The 18,165-nt window shown below is 38.6% G+C and overlaps 1 protein-coding gene across 1 annotated transcript; it reads right to left on the bottom strand.

The window, feature by feature from the left end:
• Positions 1–2,889: 2,889 nt before the first annotated feature.
• Positions 2,890–17,674, bottom strand: nrde2 (NRDE-2, necessary for RNA interference, domain containing). The gene is made up of 19 exons (XM_042500813.2): positions 17,581–17,674; positions 16,015–16,120; positions 15,368–15,568; positions 15,122–15,262; positions 14,518–14,780; positions 14,174–14,400; positions 12,577–12,801; positions 12,060–12,249; positions 11,779–11,912; positions 10,635–10,755; positions 10,317–10,489; positions 10,025–10,196; positions 9,711–9,931; positions 8,657–9,149; positions 6,655–7,070; positions 6,327–6,466; positions 4,742–4,883; positions 3,396–3,467; positions 2,890–3,220 (listed from the first exon to the last, which is right to left on the bottom strand). Exons 1-19 carry the CDS (start codon positions 17,639–17,641, stop codon positions 3,095–3,097), a joined length of 3,624 nt encoding a protein of 1,207 aa, XP_042356747.2. The 5' UTR covers positions 17,642–17,674; the 3' UTR covers positions 2,890–3,094.
• Between the last annotated feature and the right edge of the window lie 491 nt (positions 17,675–18,165).

Raw genomic sequence — 18,165 nt, 5'->3', positions numbered from 1 at the left:
TACATGCACACGAGCCTACATTTATATCTGTGTCTGGGGTTAAGCTTCATACAGGGAAGTTAGTTTTACATAATACGGTTGTCGTCGTTAAAAATAGACTTCATTTAGAAAGAGATACAGAGGATAGGTAAAATAAGATTTTTTTATGATCATTATAGTGCAAGACAGGTTTCACCTATTATGGGCACTGCAAAAACTGCCGATCTAACCAAGTGTAATAATCTTATATTTAGATTTAAAAATCTAGTTAGTCTTGTTTTAAGTATAAATGGATTATCTAGTGCTGACTAGGAAAGATCATTTGACTTAATTCAAGTAAATATCACTTGCCTGGTCTTGTTAAGCATCTTTGTCTTTTTCTGAGTTATTTTTAACTAGATACAGGAGACAAGTCTGGAAACATCCACTTCAGGTCTATAGAAACCTTATTTTAAGCACTAGTATGTCCAACTAGGCTTAAATAAATTGCTTGAAATTAGTAGTTTTGATCTTATTTCAAGATTTTATGGGCTATAATGAGAGTCACACAGTTTTACTGGTTTTAAGACATCTTAACAAGCAAAATTTGCTTACTGCACTGGCAGCCAAATTTGCTTCTTTTAAGTGCAAGTATGCTTAAATCTAGGGTGTTTGGCCTTAAATTTGACAGGCCATTTTTGCAGTGGGAGCCTGTGGGTAAAACTTTGCTGACCATACTGACACCATCTATGGCCTTGTGTGTATCTGTATGTACACTGTCTTGGAATAAAACTTTGAAATATACTCAAAACTAAAGCCTACAAATTAAACTGAAACCAGATGACACAAGGTCCCTTTACAAGGACTGGCCAAAATAAGATTATAGTGCAGGACCTGCCTTAAAGTTCAAATGTGTAGGTTTTAGGAGGATATATTGGCAGAGATGGAATATAATATAGTAAGTATGTTTTCATTAGTGTAGTGGGTCCTCATCTATGGAGACTGCCATGTTGCACCGCCAGAAAACCGAACACTGGCTGTAAGTATGGCCATTTATGTTTTAGTGTGGCCACCATAGTTAAAACTCCCCTCCCAACAAGACTGTGGGAAAAACTGATTTATTTTTAGGTAGAACTGCTTTATTCTGTGTTTTTATCTACAAGGAAAAGGGAGTGACCTCTGCAAATAATTCGACCCCCAATAAAAACATCCTAAACAATGAACAGGAGAACCAGGATAAATTTCAGCTAGTTGCAATCAACACTGCTATATGCCACTAAATCCCCCTAAATCTTGCATACTAAACCTTTAAGTGATACTTGTTATAAAGTGGTGCACATTCCCTTGTAAATTTGCCAACATGACATGCAGTGAAACTGGGGCCCCATAGCAGTTACCTGCTTTGCTCTGTTGGTAATCCAGCCTTGATGCTGTGTTTTAGAAATTTAGAGAACTCAACAGTAACATTAGTATTGCAAGACAACATGAAATGAAACCCATTTTTCTGTTACTGAACATAAGCGACTGTAAAGCACACAACCTACAACCAAACACAAAGTGCACTTAGGTCTCTTCAGCACTTTGCTGACATTACACATGGTATCAGAGGCACGCACACTATTGTTGAAAAGTGACTTTATTTACTGCAACAGGTGTCTAAATTTACCTGTATGGACTGACATTATGTAGGCTTAAATTAAAATGTTTGTGTTGCATCATTAGTACAAACACACTGACTCGAAAATTATAGTATTATCAGGCAAAAACATTAGTTTTGGGGCCCATTTCCACATAACATATAACAATAATACCTGTGGTTGACTTTATTTTCATGATAGTATATAGTAATTTTTGTAGAGGTCTATTTCCTTCTATAAATAATTCGAATAAGATGATTTCGAAAGGGGTTTCCTCATATTTATTTCTTCTAGCTTTTTATCAGTCGAAAGTGACAAAGAAAGTGACGGACTAGTTCATGTTACACCGACTTTTATTCAGGCGGAAGGATATGATCGCGGCTGACGGCACTGGGGAAGTTGTGGGTTTGTGTTTGAGAGGCGGATCCTGATTGGACAGAGCAGACCCGCAATATTCTGCACAATGTGCCGAGGCCGCTGATTAGCCAGGACGGATCTGCAATGCGTCAAACCACGGCGCGGTAACGGTGGCAGGAGGGAGCGACTCCAACGCCACTGAGTACAATGTCCTATGAGAAATACACTATTAGGGCCGGTTAAAACTTTCAGGTAATTTACAGGTGAGCTGAAGAAGTTAATGACGAACCACGAATAGAAAAGGCTTAAACTAAGACACATTTCCTTATGTTTAAAATGCAAATCTTTAAAATTAAGAGGATTTAAATGAATGAAATAGTTTAAGTCTGACATCACATTATGATGTAAAAACAACAGAAAGCCAGAACTGCCCTAAAAAACATCACCACATGGAAAATGAACTTGACACTGGACTCTGATCTTTGCCTATTCTTGGTATCTTATTGAGATCATCTTTTACCAAAGTGTAAGGATCTAATGTCATGTAACCTCATCATCTGTTGTCTCTAAACCTGGAAATGTACAAAATGTACTGTACAAACTGAAGCATTTGCATTAAACATTAGCAGTTCAAATTTGATAATAATTAATTGCTGAGGCAGTGTAATGTTAAAGAAATACTTCATCCCCAAATGACCATTTTTTTATCAATTACTTAGTTACATTGAATTTGTGAATGGATTTAACTCACAAAGTGTATTTTGGGGGTTGAAGTATTCTTATAAAATCTCCATAGTCTTTTCCATGCTTCTTTTGTATCTCAGTAAAATTTAATTTGAACTAATATGAACATGTTATGGAGTTTTATATTACATGTCATTTGAAACACATGCACTGTAAATTCATATGCATAAATAAATCTACAGCACACAAAATATGAATGAGAATCACACATTTATTAACTAGTGTTTGCTGTGGAAAATAAAGCATTAGACATTCTGTACAAAGAATCGCTCCTAACCCATAAGATCACTTAACTGTTTAACACTGCAGCTATGTGTGTGTAAGCATCCAAGTTTGTGTCCTGTTCTGCCATCAAGTGTGCTGATGTTCTTGAATGAGATGTGTGTGTGTGTGTGTGTTTAGTCCTCCAGCAGTATATCCAGCTCTTCTAAAGGCAGTCTGAGTCGGAGTTCTTTCTCCGTCATCAGATCTACAAACTCCTGCAGGTGCTCGGGGAACAGCTGCACTGCGTCCATGTACAAACCCTGATCGCACACATGTGGCATGCACACATTTGCATAAATGCAAATTTACATTCATAAACAACCAGAGACACACAAAAGAGAGAGATGGAGACAATTAATGTATTGTGTGTAAAATTTAAACGATAAAGTAGACAGAGGTCATCTGCTGCTTGGATGTATCACTCTTATGTCTCACCTTAGCCCAAGGAATATTCTGTAACGCCTTGTAGAAGATGCCTTTGGCTTTATCCACTTTCCCTTCTGACACCTACAAACACACACATATACAATTTACATACACACAGCACAGACATGAAACCCCACTGACTGATGTCATTTGTGAATCCAAATGCACAAATTACACAAAGTAAGTCTGTATGGATAGAGTCGGTGGCTGGTCATAGTTAGGCGGTGAGGTAAGGGCAGAGTCAGCTCACAACTTTTCACCCGTTTCTAAACAATCTAAAACCTTTCAAAGAAAGAGTTAGATCCTTTTTGTTTAACCAGAAACAGCCCCAAAACCATCATAACCAAACCCACCAGACTTCATTCAAATAAACAGTGACTTCATTATGTAGAGATTCAACATATCTTCACAACTAACTGGATGAATGAAGGGCTTATTTTAACCAAACCAGAGTTGGCGATTGGTAAAACAGTTGAAAGATGAACCAAGATAGTTTCTGTGAGTTTAATTTTGTTTCTGTTGACTGGTTGAACAGAAAGGATCTTAGTCTTTAACATAAAGCTGCATCTCTGTAGCAATCATTTTAATAATCGAGTCAGACTTATCATAACATCTGAGTGTGTTAGTGACAAAAACAAGCACTTTTATCTATCTAAAAAATGTGGCTCCCATTCCTCACTTACATACAAAAAAATGGAAAAAATAGGGTCCAGGTTGAAAAAATATACTTTAACTCTGGATTGTTCAGTTTATTTGATGTGCAAAAAGACACAGCAATTCTTCAGCGTGGCAGCTAATGCTTTGTTTGGCGTCTCCATGAATACTGACTGTATCTATAGGCTGGTCTTACTGTGTGTGTTAGTTCTTATACTTCTATCTCTAAGTCAATATTTGCAAAATGAGAAAAAACCGGCAGCACTCTAAGGTAAGGTAAGAAGCAGAATGATATACAAGACAAAATAAGAACACAAATACGCAGTGGCTTTTGCGATCATCACTGAAAAAGACATTTTTGTGTTTAATTTTGATTCCTCTGAAAATCTATTTTTAAAAATATCCAGATTTTATTTCTTTTAAATGGCACTTTAAAGCTTTCTGATGGTAACTTCATTCCTTATTCCACTGTGTATACATTTATCAGTTTAGTGACAAGATGATTCTGTGAAAAAACAGAAAAACAGGTCTTTGTTTCAGTGGAGTCCGCAACTATGTTCTGAGTATGACTGAATAAATGCTGAGAAGGATTATACATTTCCTCTAACTGGCAGGTCAAGGACAGGAAATGAGTCAAAGTCAATAGTGTCCTCACACAATTAGTCAACATGTGAGTTTGTGAGTGTTATTTGCAGTCTCACCAGGAAGTGCATGTACATCCTCCAAAGTAAAGGACAGTGCGAGCCAATCTCTGTTGCTATGGCGCTATCAAAGAGCCCACGGATACGGTTGCTGAGGCCATTCTCCGGAAGGATGGGCAAGGGAGCATCATGGCAACAAGACCTATAAAGACAATGCAAATATATGTACAATTATATAAAAGTCATGGGAATTATGATATATGAATTATGAATATTTTTACAACTTGCAATTGTTATTTTTAAACATGCAAAACAATCAGGGCACAACAATCCAACTTACAAATGGAGATTATATTTTCCCCATTGCTCCAACCCCACCTGATGTAACCCCAAAAACAAGAGATATACAACAACTCAAAAAAATCAATGATGTTGCCTCTTAGAAATACAACCTAGAAAAGATCAATAAGGAAAATAAAGACACTTAGTCTGCGTACAGATGAACATAAAAACACAAAATCCTGATGAAAGTACCTGTGATTCATTTGCTTTTACCTCCGTTACACTTATGCACCCCCAAAAGCATTATACCTTCCTCACATATGTCAACTTTTGTCTGCCCTATTACAATTCCTACACTTCTTTCTTTAATAGGATGCAGCCTTTCCCTGTTGAGTCACCCAATCCTGAAAAGCAGGTGTTTCCAGATCCTGAAAATGTTTTGCTATCCTATAATTATTGCTGTCTGAGTCCATCTATTATATAGCTGTGAATCTTCATCCAGAGGCTTTGAATATATGGGCATAACGATAATAATATATACAATATATGTATATGTTGTTTACATTTTCTAATAAGTTGCAGAATTCCTTAAGCCGAGTCGATGTAGCCTACTCAAGGTCTCATACTAACTATGTAGATTTTAAACTGTGTCTAACATATTCTCAAATCCCTTGTCATTGTACAAGAATTATCCCAAATTTAAACCCATTTATCTTTATCAAATGATACACTCAAGTCCCTTTTCCATACACTTTTGAGAGCTGCTACATTTTTATTTCCCCTTACTGGACAATGACATTGGATACCTTCTGTCTGCCTACAAAAACCTTAAAAAGTTGAGTGTGCAGGATTTAGGGGGATATATTGGCAGAAATGTATTATAATATCATAAGTATGTTTTATTTAGTGTATAATCATTAGATCATTTCTTCTTAAGTTGCTCATTGCCTTTCCCTAATGTTTTTGAAAGACATCAAACCAACGTGCTCAGGATTTCAAAGGGTTAAAGCATGACATAGTTGCAAATATCTCCAGAACTGAGTTCCAGACAAGCCATTTAGTAGCTACAGGTTATCAAACTATCTAAGTGTATCTTTACAATACAAAAGTTCAAGTGTAGGGATTTCCTTGTCAAATCACTCCTTCTACAAAAAGGGAACTTAAGCAATAAGCACACAGATTCAACTTTACCAATGCTGCAATCCTTTCTGAATCTTAGTTTTCTTGACTAATCACGCATAAAGAAATGAAGAACAAAAGAAAACTTTAACCATAGCATCTTACTTTTTGAAGCTGTTGTAATGATTATTCACATACAGTGCAGGATAAACCCAAACCTTCCCATCATCCTCTCTGCTCTTACCTCTGAGCAGCGTCCACCAGCTGCTTCCTTTGTTGTTCAGCAACAATAGCAAAGAGGCGCGGCACCACACTGCTGTTGTCCCTGATTACAGAGTAAAAAAAGCGACGCGCCCGGCCAGCGCTATGGTAACGGTTCTCCACCTGAAACACAGGTCACACGAAGGTGTCATCATGATATTAAGTTCTGATTCAGTACAGAATAAATGCAAATAGCTGATATAAACACATCTAGAGAGGCTCATTCGCAATGACGGATTGATTTGATTCTAACTAATGATGATTCAAAAGTGAAATGAGTTTTGGTATGTTATAAGGAGACCATGGCTTACCTGTACATAAATGCTCCAGAGGGGGGCGCTGCTGGACCAGGAGGAGAGGGCAGAGGTCAACGTCTCTCTCAGTGTTGCCAGTGGAAACACACTGATGCTGTTGTGGTATCTAAGCAACACTGCCTGCTGCACTGCTATTGCCTCACACTCTGCAGCTACCCTGTTAGCATCCTGCCTTCTGGTATGGCTGGAATCAGCTGCAGACTGGCTAGCATCAGTGCTATCAGCACTGGCTTTGTCATTACTGTTTAGCTGCTTGTCAAGTGTTAGCGTGCGGTGCAGCTCCTCCGTCCTCTCTCTGGCCTGGCTGTAGACAGCATTCGCTGCTTTGATGCCCATTGTGAGGTACTGGAACAGAGCGTAGCAGCCTGTCAGGCCTCTCAGCCTCACTTTCTCTCCTAGCAGGTCCTCATGACCTGTTGGTGGAAAGATAACAAGTAAGATCAAATTAATGAAAGATAGCCATTTTTTAAAATAAAACACAGAGACCTGTCATTGTCAGAAAGCACAGGATTTACCAGAAACACCAACAATAGTTTTGATGTATTCAAGTGTCCCAATAAGACACGACAGTGTGACAATGTGCACAATACCAGGACCCTGAAACTTAAGGATCTTCGTGAAATTTAGTCATCATTAATTGTATTATTTACACATGCTTTATTCATTGGGATGTTGTCAAAATGATTTTTGTGAAAATGCCAATTCATCAATTTATGTTCTGAATTCAAAGGTGGACAACATTTGGGAAGGAGTTTTTTTTAATCTTGAAAATGTCTTTTTTATTATTGCTTAACTGGTTTTAACTAAGATTTTCATTGCTTTTACAATGCTGCTTGCACGCAGATACCGTGCAGCACGTGTATACGCATAATGACATCTGTCCCTGTTAACTATGATTTTCGATGAGCTTCTTACTCCTTCAAGAAACTGAATGCTTTAGCTCGACTTTGAAGAGCAGTTTTGTTGCTGCACAGAAATCCATCAGACACTAAACAGAAGGTAATGTAGAGGCCAGTGACAACCATTACTTGGGCAATGATTTTGCCGCATTTCATTTAAAAATAATTACAGTGTTTCTGCTGTTACATGTATTCAGTCAACAACTCAGCTTTCAGCCCCATGCAGATCCCTGGCTTCATGTTACCATACATAAAAATGACTTTAATGAGTTTTACATGGTGAGATTTACAAGTTTTATATATTTGTGTATTTATATTTGGTAAGGGTTGAGAAAGGCCATGTACTGTACTGTGTCCTACTAGAAAAGATTTGATATACTATTAAGGGAACAATTCAGAAATAATTCGATCCTCGGCGGCCTTCCTTGACTTACTTTAAATCTCTAAATGCAGATAAAATTAATTTGCAGTGTTTAATATGTGAATTTATACGTGTATAAGTACGTGTGTATGTATACCTATTTATGTATTTTCTCTTCATTTTCTGCCTATTGTATTCAGGTGTTCATGATGAGAGATGGGGAGGGTGAAGGAAAGAAAACATGTCTGTACAGTGAATGTGTATGTGTATATGTTAACTTTTTCCCCCCAACACATTATTAAAAAGACAATCAAAAACTACATACATAAATATTGGACTGGTGTGTAACTGCTAATAATGACTTATTAAGTTGAAACCCCATTTCAGACTAATTACTACTTAGCATGTACTGTGTATAACAAAAGTGTTTGAATTGATTGAGCAGACAACAAAATGTTCAGCTAAATGCTATGGATTACATATTGTACTTGCAAGTTTCAAAGCTCTGCAGGTTGATTTTCATATTATGCTAAAAATGATTAGTAAAGTCGGCAAAGAAGTTGGTGCATTCATGAATCTCAAACTATGGTATGGTATGCAGTAACTCCGAGTGGACATGAATTGCAATAAATAGGCTTTAACATGCAAAACTCTCTCATGGGCCTTTTATAAGACACATATAGCACCTCTATGACAAATGAAACACACAGAAGTTTGAAGCTAGTTCAGTAGATCGAACCTTTTCGGCTGGCTCGAGGGTTGTTGGGATTTTGGTCCAGTGCTGACAAGCCGGCAGTGAGAGCCTGCTCATACGACTTCCTGGCTTTCAGGATGGAAACTGGAGAAAGAGGCTGGGAGGATGAAGAGGAGGATGAGAAGGTTCCCTCTGCTAGCCCGGTCAGTACACACACAGCTGGGGATCCAGTGGCATCAGCTTTTCCTCCTCGCACGTTGGCCCCTTCTTCCACCTCTAGCTGGGCCCACAGCAGACACAGCTCACAGAGGGTGGCACTCTTCAGCCCTTTGGTTCCCCCTATAGTTGTGGCCGTGGAGAAGACTTTACGAGCCTCGTCGAGGTTGCCCAGCATCCACTCCAGGTGGGCGTACTCCCGCCACAGCACCAACGACGAGCGGTTATCAGGTTCTTTGAGCAGTTGTTTGGCTACCCGCTTGCTGCTTTTGCCCTGAGAGCGGAGACGTTTTTTGTTGCCACCACGCAGGCAGCGGAAGACCTGACACATACACACAAATACCAATGAGTAAATCATTGCAAAGTTAAGACAATTTTAGGCCCAAATGCTTTTTCTTTCTCATGAACATTTCTTTTTCTTTTTTTTTTCTTTTTTTAAACAAAATTCCCTCTTTGATGTGACAATATTGTAGGAATGATTATTGGTACTTTGAAAAAATGCTAACACAATTCTATTTTTGATCAATAATCATTCGCAATGTAAATATAATAACTAAGTGGGTAAAGTTAAGTATTAAAACAAGTATAACTGCCTGACAAGTAGAGAAAAGTACATCACTTTACTGTAATGACAATATATAGTCTCATATCTCGATACGTTATTGTATTTTAATATTGCCCAGCCCTATTATGTACTACTGTTAGGACAGTTGGATTCCTGCAAATGTTAGAAGTTCTAGGAGCCAGAGGACCATGATTTGTTCACAGATTGTCTCATGTACTACTGTCAGGATATACCAGCAGTTTCACCAAATATGACAAAAACTTACATTTATGAAAGTTACATACTGAACCTTTACGATTCTGATAAACTGACTCCCACCTTGAGTTTCTCGTACTGCATCCACCTGAGAGACAGGACGGCTCGGTGGTGAGCAGGAAGGACAGGTTGGACCATGCTGAACACATTGGTGACAAACTTCTCGCCCTGCTTCCCAAGCCCCACCCACTTCCTTGTTCCCTGGAGGGTGGTCATGTGACCTACAGAGTTAACCCCGGGGTCTGGTAGGTCGTGGGCGGTCAGAGGACGCCTGAGCTCATTATCTGCAGTATGATAGGGAGCCAGATTTGTCTCAGTTATATGCTTCAAGTTGATTATCATGTTTTTTTAAAATAGATTTTAAATGTCACTTGTACCCTGAGTGAGCAGAGAGAGGTTCTCCAGTAGCAGGCCAGGCTGACAGGGGGCAGAAGAGTGCGCTGAGTCTACCGGCAGCCCCAGAAATGAAAAGAAATTGAGAAGAAGACGGAACCGGAGCTCTGGTGAAGACAGACAAATAAGGGATGGACCAATGTCATCAAACAACACCTACAGTTGGAGAGAAAGAGAGAGACATGAAGACATCAAACAAAGTAGTCACACCTTATTTTAACATAGTGTAAACGCTTTCCAAACAGACTATACATGAGCAGAGACACTCTACAGCACCTGTCTGTCCGGGTCCTCACAGTCCTCTTCTGACTGGCCCTTGGCTTTGTCAGGCCTCCAGGGCAGCCAGTGAGCTGCTTCACGAGACGTCTCCACATCCAACCAGATTGTGCACCTGGGCTGGCTCCGATCCTTCACCTCCTCCTCCTCCTCCTCTTCCTCCTCCTCTTCCTCTGCAGACAAACACAAATACATAAGAAAATTATATTCTTGGTGATTTTATCAAATCAATTTAGAAATTATTCCAGGATTTACATTACCACTAATTGAAGTACAGCCGGCCTCTTGTTGTTATGAGGATGTCTCTGTGTGTTTTACCTGCACTGGGCTGTAGCCACCCTCCTCGCTCTTGTTGGAGCATCCACGCTTTCCAACCTCTGGCTCCTGGCTCTCCAATCCTCTCCTCCCCACTGTCCCAAAACGGCTCAAAGAACTCAACCTGTGCGCACATCAAAACATAAATTAACTGGAAGGCACAATTTCTCTCGGCTTTACATTACTGGAACTTGAACTTGTCTCAATTAAAAAAAGACAAGTCCAATTAAAAAAAAAATCTGTACACACTAATGTAAACACAGCATTCCCCACAGGGTTAGAAAAGAAATATAATAAATAAATAAACTGTTCTATAGTAAGGGAAATAAGCACATTTGCTAGTATTAAAGCTGCCCTGATGATTTTTCTTGGAAAAAAACACAAAGCTACTTCATCATTCAGTGTTAATAACATTGTGTGTATCCCTCAGGTCTCACAAACTCTTTGAATGCTTGTCCTTGCTCATAAAACATTTGCAAAGGCAAATTTTTTTGAATATTTAAATTCCTCTATTATTTACATTCATGTTTGCTAGTTAGCAGTCTTCTTCTTCACTGCTTCTGCTGGCACCTATGCACCTTTACACTTTGGAGTCTACTTTATTTATTGTTTCGGTTGTGTGTGGTTTATTTTATTTTTTTTATTTATTTAGGATATTTTAGAATTTTTGAAATTTCAATTCTAACGTTAAATATTCATGAGAATTAAAAGTTGTCTTTTAAATAATGTACTTGCATCCTAAAGGCATGAAACCACTGGTAAAAATGTGTATTGAGTTACCTGCTTGTGTAGTACAAAAAATGGGGGCTTTATCGTAAAAACATTGCTCCCCAGCACCATGGTGGTTAAACATTCAGCAATTTCTATCTGAAGATAAAAAGTTCTACCTGCCAGCACCTCTGACACTCACTAATTAACACCTAGATACAAAAACTGAAGTGCAGAAATGGCAAGTTGTGGCTTTAGGATGTCATGTGCTTCACTATTCCTTGGCCTAAGCACAGTGACTTCCTGGAGGTTTTCACTTACTGGCAATCTCACACAGATCACAATACTCATGTCAAGACTATTCATTTGCATTAGGTTTAGACTAACCATTTAAATATTCAAAATAGGGTTGGATGCATGCTTGTGTATGTGGGTTTACCTGCTGTTTAGTGGAGAGTTCTTGTACGCTGTCGGGTTTATAGAACGTGAAGTCGATCATGGCCTGAAACAGAGAAATCGCCTTCTCTGAGTGACCAGCCTGACGCAGGAAATGACACTGCTGGGTGAAGATGTCTGGACAAAAAGAAAGATCAACCACAGCAATCAGTAAGCATCAAGCATACAAACAACACTGATAAACTGAGCAAGGGAACTGGATATGTAACCGTTATCCACTAATCAAGCCTCTAGGAGGAGAAAGCAGGCTCAACAAAGTCTTACCCAACATATCCTCCTCAAGCCCTGGCAGAGCTGGATGAGAGAGCATGCTGCCGTCACGCACCGCGCTGAGAGTGCTGAGGCACTTTCCGTACGCAGAGTTCACCTTTGACACGGTGAAGTTGCTGAAGTAGCTCTGGGTGAACAGCAGATACTCCCTCCACAAGGGGGCACTGTTTGGGTGGAGGAACACCTGCGATTGAGTAGATAAAAGACGGGTTAGCCTTGATGGAATAATTATAAGCTTTTACAGACATGCTCATATGTTAGCATTGGTCAGTGATTAAAATGCAGAGAAGTATTTAATACATGGCTGTAAAAAGTGATTAATTTAAGAAAATGCACGGGATCCTCTCCTTGTAAAATATAAGTCAATGTGAAGCTGAATACAAAACTGATGCACAGCATATTTTCCACTCTTTTAAGGGCAAAAAAAACCTTGAAAATAAGCCACAGGTGTAGTCAAAATACAAAAGCACAGAGTGAGTGTTATAGAGACACATAAAGTCTGTGGACTGACCAGTTTCTTCCATTCTTTAGCCAGTTGTGAGGGCTCCCAGAGCTCTTGGCAGATCCTGAGCCTCTCCAGCTGCAGAGCTATGCAGCCGTGGTTGGTGGCAACAGCGCGCTCTGCGATGCTCAGCTTTTTCTCCAGGACTGCTCGGTAGGAAGACTTTCGACGATCAGCCGAATCGCTGCCCTGTTGCTCCTCCTCGCCTCCAAATGATGTCGCACTGAGCTCATCCTGGCATATAAAGAAGAAGAGGTCAGTTAGCCTGCTTCATAAAAAGGCTGATATTATCTCACAGGTGTCATAGAGGGCTTGAAAACATGCATGTGATTTAACATACACCACCACACTATGGTTTTACAGTGAGTAAGAAAGTTTGTTAACTTAACCCTTTTAAACCTGGATCAATGTGACTTTTCTTGTGCTGCATTCAGAACCATCAAACCCTGAGCAAACTGCCCTGCTTTTTTAAAAAAAAAAACACATGAAGAAAAGCAATGAGCAACTTTGCAAGTGTTTTGCAAATTGCAAGATATTAGTAGATTTGGAAAATTATTTTTTATAAAAGGTAGGGAAAAATGTCCAAAAAACTATATTTCTAATCATCTTAATTATATATTTCAAACTATTTTACAGGGTTATTATTTCTAAGCACATTTTTCCAGGATACTTCCCTGTTAGCGTTTGTTTTTGTTTTGTTTTTATTTATTTATTTATTTGCTATTTTTTTTAGGTATATTTCTTGTACTTTTTATAATTGTTTTTGCTAATTTTGGGGTCATTTCATCCTAAGTTGCTCACTGTCTGCTTCCCATGTTTTTGTAACTAATCAAGCCAATTATTCAGGTTTTAAAGGGTTAAATTCCTTTCCCCAAAAGTAAATTTGTCTTCCAGTCTTGTTAGTGCTGTTTTATTTGACTCACATTTGCGTTTGAGTACAGAACCCAGATGTTTTGGGAAGTTGGTAAGTATGGCTGGGCAATATATTGATATTCTATTGATATCATGATACAAGACTAGGTACCGCCTTAGAAGTGTTGTTTTTCCTGGTTTTAATATTTTAATAAAATTTAAGTGGTGTCATTTTCTGAACTTAACAGATGATAACAGATGATAACAGATGATAACAGTTGCATTTGCCTTTGCCCACTTAGTTATCATATTCACATTACTGATGATTATCTATCAAAAATCTCATTGTGTAAATATTTTGTTAAAGCAACAATTGCCAACCCTACAATATTGTTGCAATAACAATATTGGGGTTTTCAGTCAAAAATATAGTGATATTTGATTTCAGCCTTATGGCCCAGCCCTTTTACTGAGCCTTTTAAAAAGAATGAGAAACTATATTCCTAATATATTTTTAATGATTTATATCTTTATTAGAAATGACTAGCCTTAGGCCTGATTGCCACAGACAAAGAAGAGACTTTGGAAAATTCTGAGAGACAAACAAAAACATTTCTGTTTTTGGTTTTTACCTGGAACTTGTTGATGATAAGAAATACACAATAATTTAATAACCCTATTACAATACACGGGTGTGCAAACTAAGCAGAATAATACAGTAGTCTACAACATGGTATAAGTACAGTCCTCATACCTGGTATCTTATGAACTGTATCCAGAGCTGCGTGTCTGCTGGCTGCTCTCTGAGCCGCCTGTTGAACTCTTCAGTCCTCCCGGACAAACGCGCCGCACTCTGTCCCGTCTCTTTGTCCTGCTTCTGCTGCTCTGTCTTCTCCTGCTGTCCCTTCCCTTGCAGCCACAGAGTCGTGGACGAGTCATACACTCCGAGAGGATTTACTGAGGATGTCTGCACTCTGTCACCTGGTATGGCAATCAATTTTTTTTCAGACTGAAACAATATCAGCAGCTGAGGTTTATGCTTGATTTTTCTGAGCTGGTTAAGTCTTCTTCATTGCTCGCTGCAGCTAAATCTCTTACCTGTCTCTCCTCGTTTGTTCTCATCATCACCCAGTGGAAGGAAGGAGATGGGGCCGGTGGTGTCACTGCCCTCAGGGACTGTAGGTAGCGTAGGAACAGGGGGCTCGGACCTCAGCAGCTGCCGACTGACTGTAGAGAAGTATCTGTCTGCTGCTTTCTTCTTGTCCCCGCTTTTTTGTTTCTTATTTGACTCTGACTCCGTCCAGCTGACTCCCTGTCTGCTAGGATCCAGGCCCAAGGAAGAGCTGCCTTTCCTCCTATACCTGGAAATAAAATAGAGTCTCAAAATTATCTTTAAATGATAACCCATTCAATTTTTATCAAGTACACAACTGTTTTGCTACTGTAGTCTTTACTTCCAGTTAATGGCAGCTTTAATGTTTACTCCTCAAAAGAGCTACAGAGTCTTTCCAAACTTTACCATGTGTTTAATGTTTTTAATTTATAATGAACTGAGTAACATAAAAAAGGTAGTCAGCATGAGCAGGGATGGTTACTACTTACTCTCTTTGTGAAATGAAAAAATCTAAGGAGAAAGATGTCACAGCACTGCACTCGTGGTGTAGTGTGTCTGTGCGTGTGTGTATGAATGTATGTGTGTTACCTGGCTACGTCTCCTCTGTACAGGGACTTATACGTCCAGTTGGCTGGGTCTGCTTTACGGTCCACACAGAACAGCTGCTCTGCAGGTGACTGGAGGTCATCCAACCAGGAGAAACGACTTCCTACAGGAGCAGCCTGGGGACTGGATGGATGCACAAACAACAAACATGAATAAAGCGCAGAGGTAAGCCACTGCTATTGTGTATAAGATTAAAAGAAATGATGATGTAAACATTCAGATTTTCACCTCTCTGCCTTTTGCTCTCTTTTGAGGTCACTGGGGAAAATTGGTTCAGAGTCAGACCCACTACTGTCTGAATATCTCCCACTCTTCTTTTTATGTTTTTTCTTCTTTTTCCTCTTCTTTTCACGCTTCTTTTTCTTCTTTTTGCATGGCACATTCCCTTCCTCATCCTCCTCCTCTGCAGAGCTCGCCTCTCTGCCTACGCTGAGGATTATAAGGTGAACTCAGTGTTAATAGGAGTCAGAGATGGAGAAAACCAAGTAAACACCTGCCTCGAGCAAAAACAAAGCTTTATTTGACTGTTTTTCAAATACTTCTAATGATTGTGTTAGAAAAATTACAAAACAACAATCTTAATTTTAAAGATGTCTTAACAGTGCTTCAGTGTGAAGAAAAAAACATGCACGTAAGAACAAGAGCAAAGTCATTATGCCTGCATTATGTAAAAAGATCTGAAAAATAGAATAAAACATTTACAAAGAAGCAACAATAAAATCAGAGCATGACAACAGCCAACTCATGAAAACAAGTTTTAAGAGGAAATCGTAAGGATGATAAAAATAACAAACGTGCATGCTTGAGCATACAAAGTAGAGTGTTCAGTATTGTTTCTTCAACCAAAGAAACTAGATTTCATTTTTTACTTTTACCTTGTTTCCTTCTGTTTCAGCCTCTCACTGGTCTTATCAAAATATCGGTTTTGTATAGCGAGGGCATCTCCAGCCTGAAAACTCTTATTGTTCAGCCAGTCTAATTCTACAAGGAGACAGTGGATATAAAGAAAAGCATTCAGTCAGTGTTAATCAATGATCATGAGTTAAGTATGTTTACATTAACACTAGTAATACCTGGGTTTTCTAATCCCATGTGGAAACATACATCATAGGGATACACTTGAGGGGACAGGGGACACAGATTTGCTGCATTTGGATGGGACATGCCGGCACTGCCAAAGAGGTCCAGGAACTTGGACACTATTATAATAATGTCTAAATGGAGATGGATGACTAGGTTTCTCTATGTTCCTGTAAAGACCTTGTCCCGCATATTATCAAAATAAACAAGACTCAAAACCGGGAAATGTAATAGCAATGGTGGATGAAGTACCTGAAAGCCACACTTCAGTAAAAGTACAGATTTCTTAGCGGACAATGACTTTGGCAGTTGTTAAAGTCACCTACTATGATATTACCTGAGTAAAGATCTTTAAACATTTGATATGTACTGTAATTAAGAATCAACGGTTATTTTATTTTATTAAATGTACTTAAGTATTAAAAGTAAAAGTATGAGTAAATGCTGATAATAAAAAGGGAGCAGTCCGAATTTGGAATTATTCATTCCTTCACAACTATAGCATATACCACGTTGAAAATGGAGCCCATATTACAACTTAGCATGTTTGAAGAACAAAATCCAATTTTCCCTCCTTTTCATCTCTTCATTTGTCTGCTCTCTTCCTCTCCTCCTTTCCTGTTTTATAGTAAGTGATGTACTTAGAGGAAATGTACTGGAGTAACAGTATACACTTTACTTAGGAAATGTAGTGAAGCAAAAAATGAGAATTGACAGAAATATAAATACTCAAGTAAGGTACAGAGACTCCCCCAAAACACTTGAGTGCTGTAACTAAGTTACATTCAAACATTGTGTATTAGTGGTGAGAGTTGGAGGGTGTTTTTCTTTAAAACTTTTTTAAAAACTCACAATGTGTGGAGAATATATAATCAAAACCTTTAAAAAATACCATAATATGCGGAGCAGAGTATAAGCACAGCAAACACACCCAGAGATTCAGCACTTAAATGCCTTGCTCACAGGCATAAATGTACACACTGTAGAATATCATCAAGGCTTCAGGGTCACATGTTGGTCACTCTGTGTTATAGATATGTAGGAAAGCGGACCTCTCAGCCCAGTGTGAATCGTTGCTAACGCCCAAAACAACAGCAACGCCTTCTTTGCTTCGTCTATTACGCCTTTATATTGTGGCTTATCACCCTGGCTTTAGAGGTCCACCTGCAGCGGAGTGTAAACTGACTGACAGGAGAGAAACGTTAAGCTAACGCGCAGGTCTGTTATTCGACAGGCTGACGTTAGAGAAGCTAATATCAGCTGACGTTCGCTCGTGGTTCAACGCATTCATCTTCCTAAGATCATGACAACAGGGTCTTGAGGCAAAACTCAGTTCATAAGAAAAACTAAGGAGTAAATACCTTTGGACGAATCTTCAACTTTGTTACTCCCTGCTTCTGCAAAAGCTGGAAACAGCGCCATGATGGTCGCATGTAAACAGTCGCAGCAATATGACGTCACTCTATAGGGGACAGCCGGTTTACTTCAAAAAGAAAGAAAAAAACACAATTTATTATTCTAAGAATTTATTATCAAATTCATTATAGAATTTATTAATTCATTTTATGGATAGATATAATTATAAAATATAAATTAAAAGTACTACATGTATAAAAAGTACTGTACTTAAGTACAGTTTCAAAGTACCTTATTTGAGTATCTTCTTTTCATGCCACTTTGTACCTAAACTCCACTACATCTCAGAGGGGAGTATTTTACTTCACTACATCTATTTGACAGCTTCATTAACTACTTATTTTATAAACTTTTTATGCCTTTTTTTTGCAAAAATCTTAATATGTTTTACATTAAACTACCTAACAGGTAATACAAGTACAGCTGCAACAAATTGCAAATTAATCAGTTAGTCTATAGGCAGAAAATGATTTGGCAGCTATTTTGATAAACACTTCTTTTAAAATAATTTTTGTGTGTGTTTGTTTAGA

This window comes from Plectropomus leopardus, chromosome 14 (genome assembly GCF_026936395.1).
Source record: "Plectropomus leopardus strain MGB_pleo_1.0 chromosome 14, ASM2693639v1, whole genome shotgun sequence".
Lineage (NCBI taxonomy): Eukaryota > Metazoa > Chordata > Actinopteri > Perciformes > Serranidae > Plectropomus > Plectropomus leopardus.
This window is presented reverse-complemented; position numbering and strand designations above follow the sequence as displayed.

Bases quoted from the DNA above. Each gene is read 5' to 3' on its own strand.
- nrde2 (XM_042500813.2), bottom strand. From the start codon at position 17,641: ATGGCGCTGTTTCCAGCTTTTGCAGAAGCAGGGAGTAACAAAGTTGAA. The intron at 9,932-10,024 runs GTACAAGTGACA...ATCATACTGCAG, and splicing joins CCTCTCTCTGCTCACTCAGG to ATAATGAGCTCAGGCGTCCT. The intron at 4,884-6,326 runs GTAAGAGCAGAG...TTGTCTTTATAG, and splicing joins CTGGTGGACGCTGCTCAGAG to GTCTTGTTGCCATGATGCTC.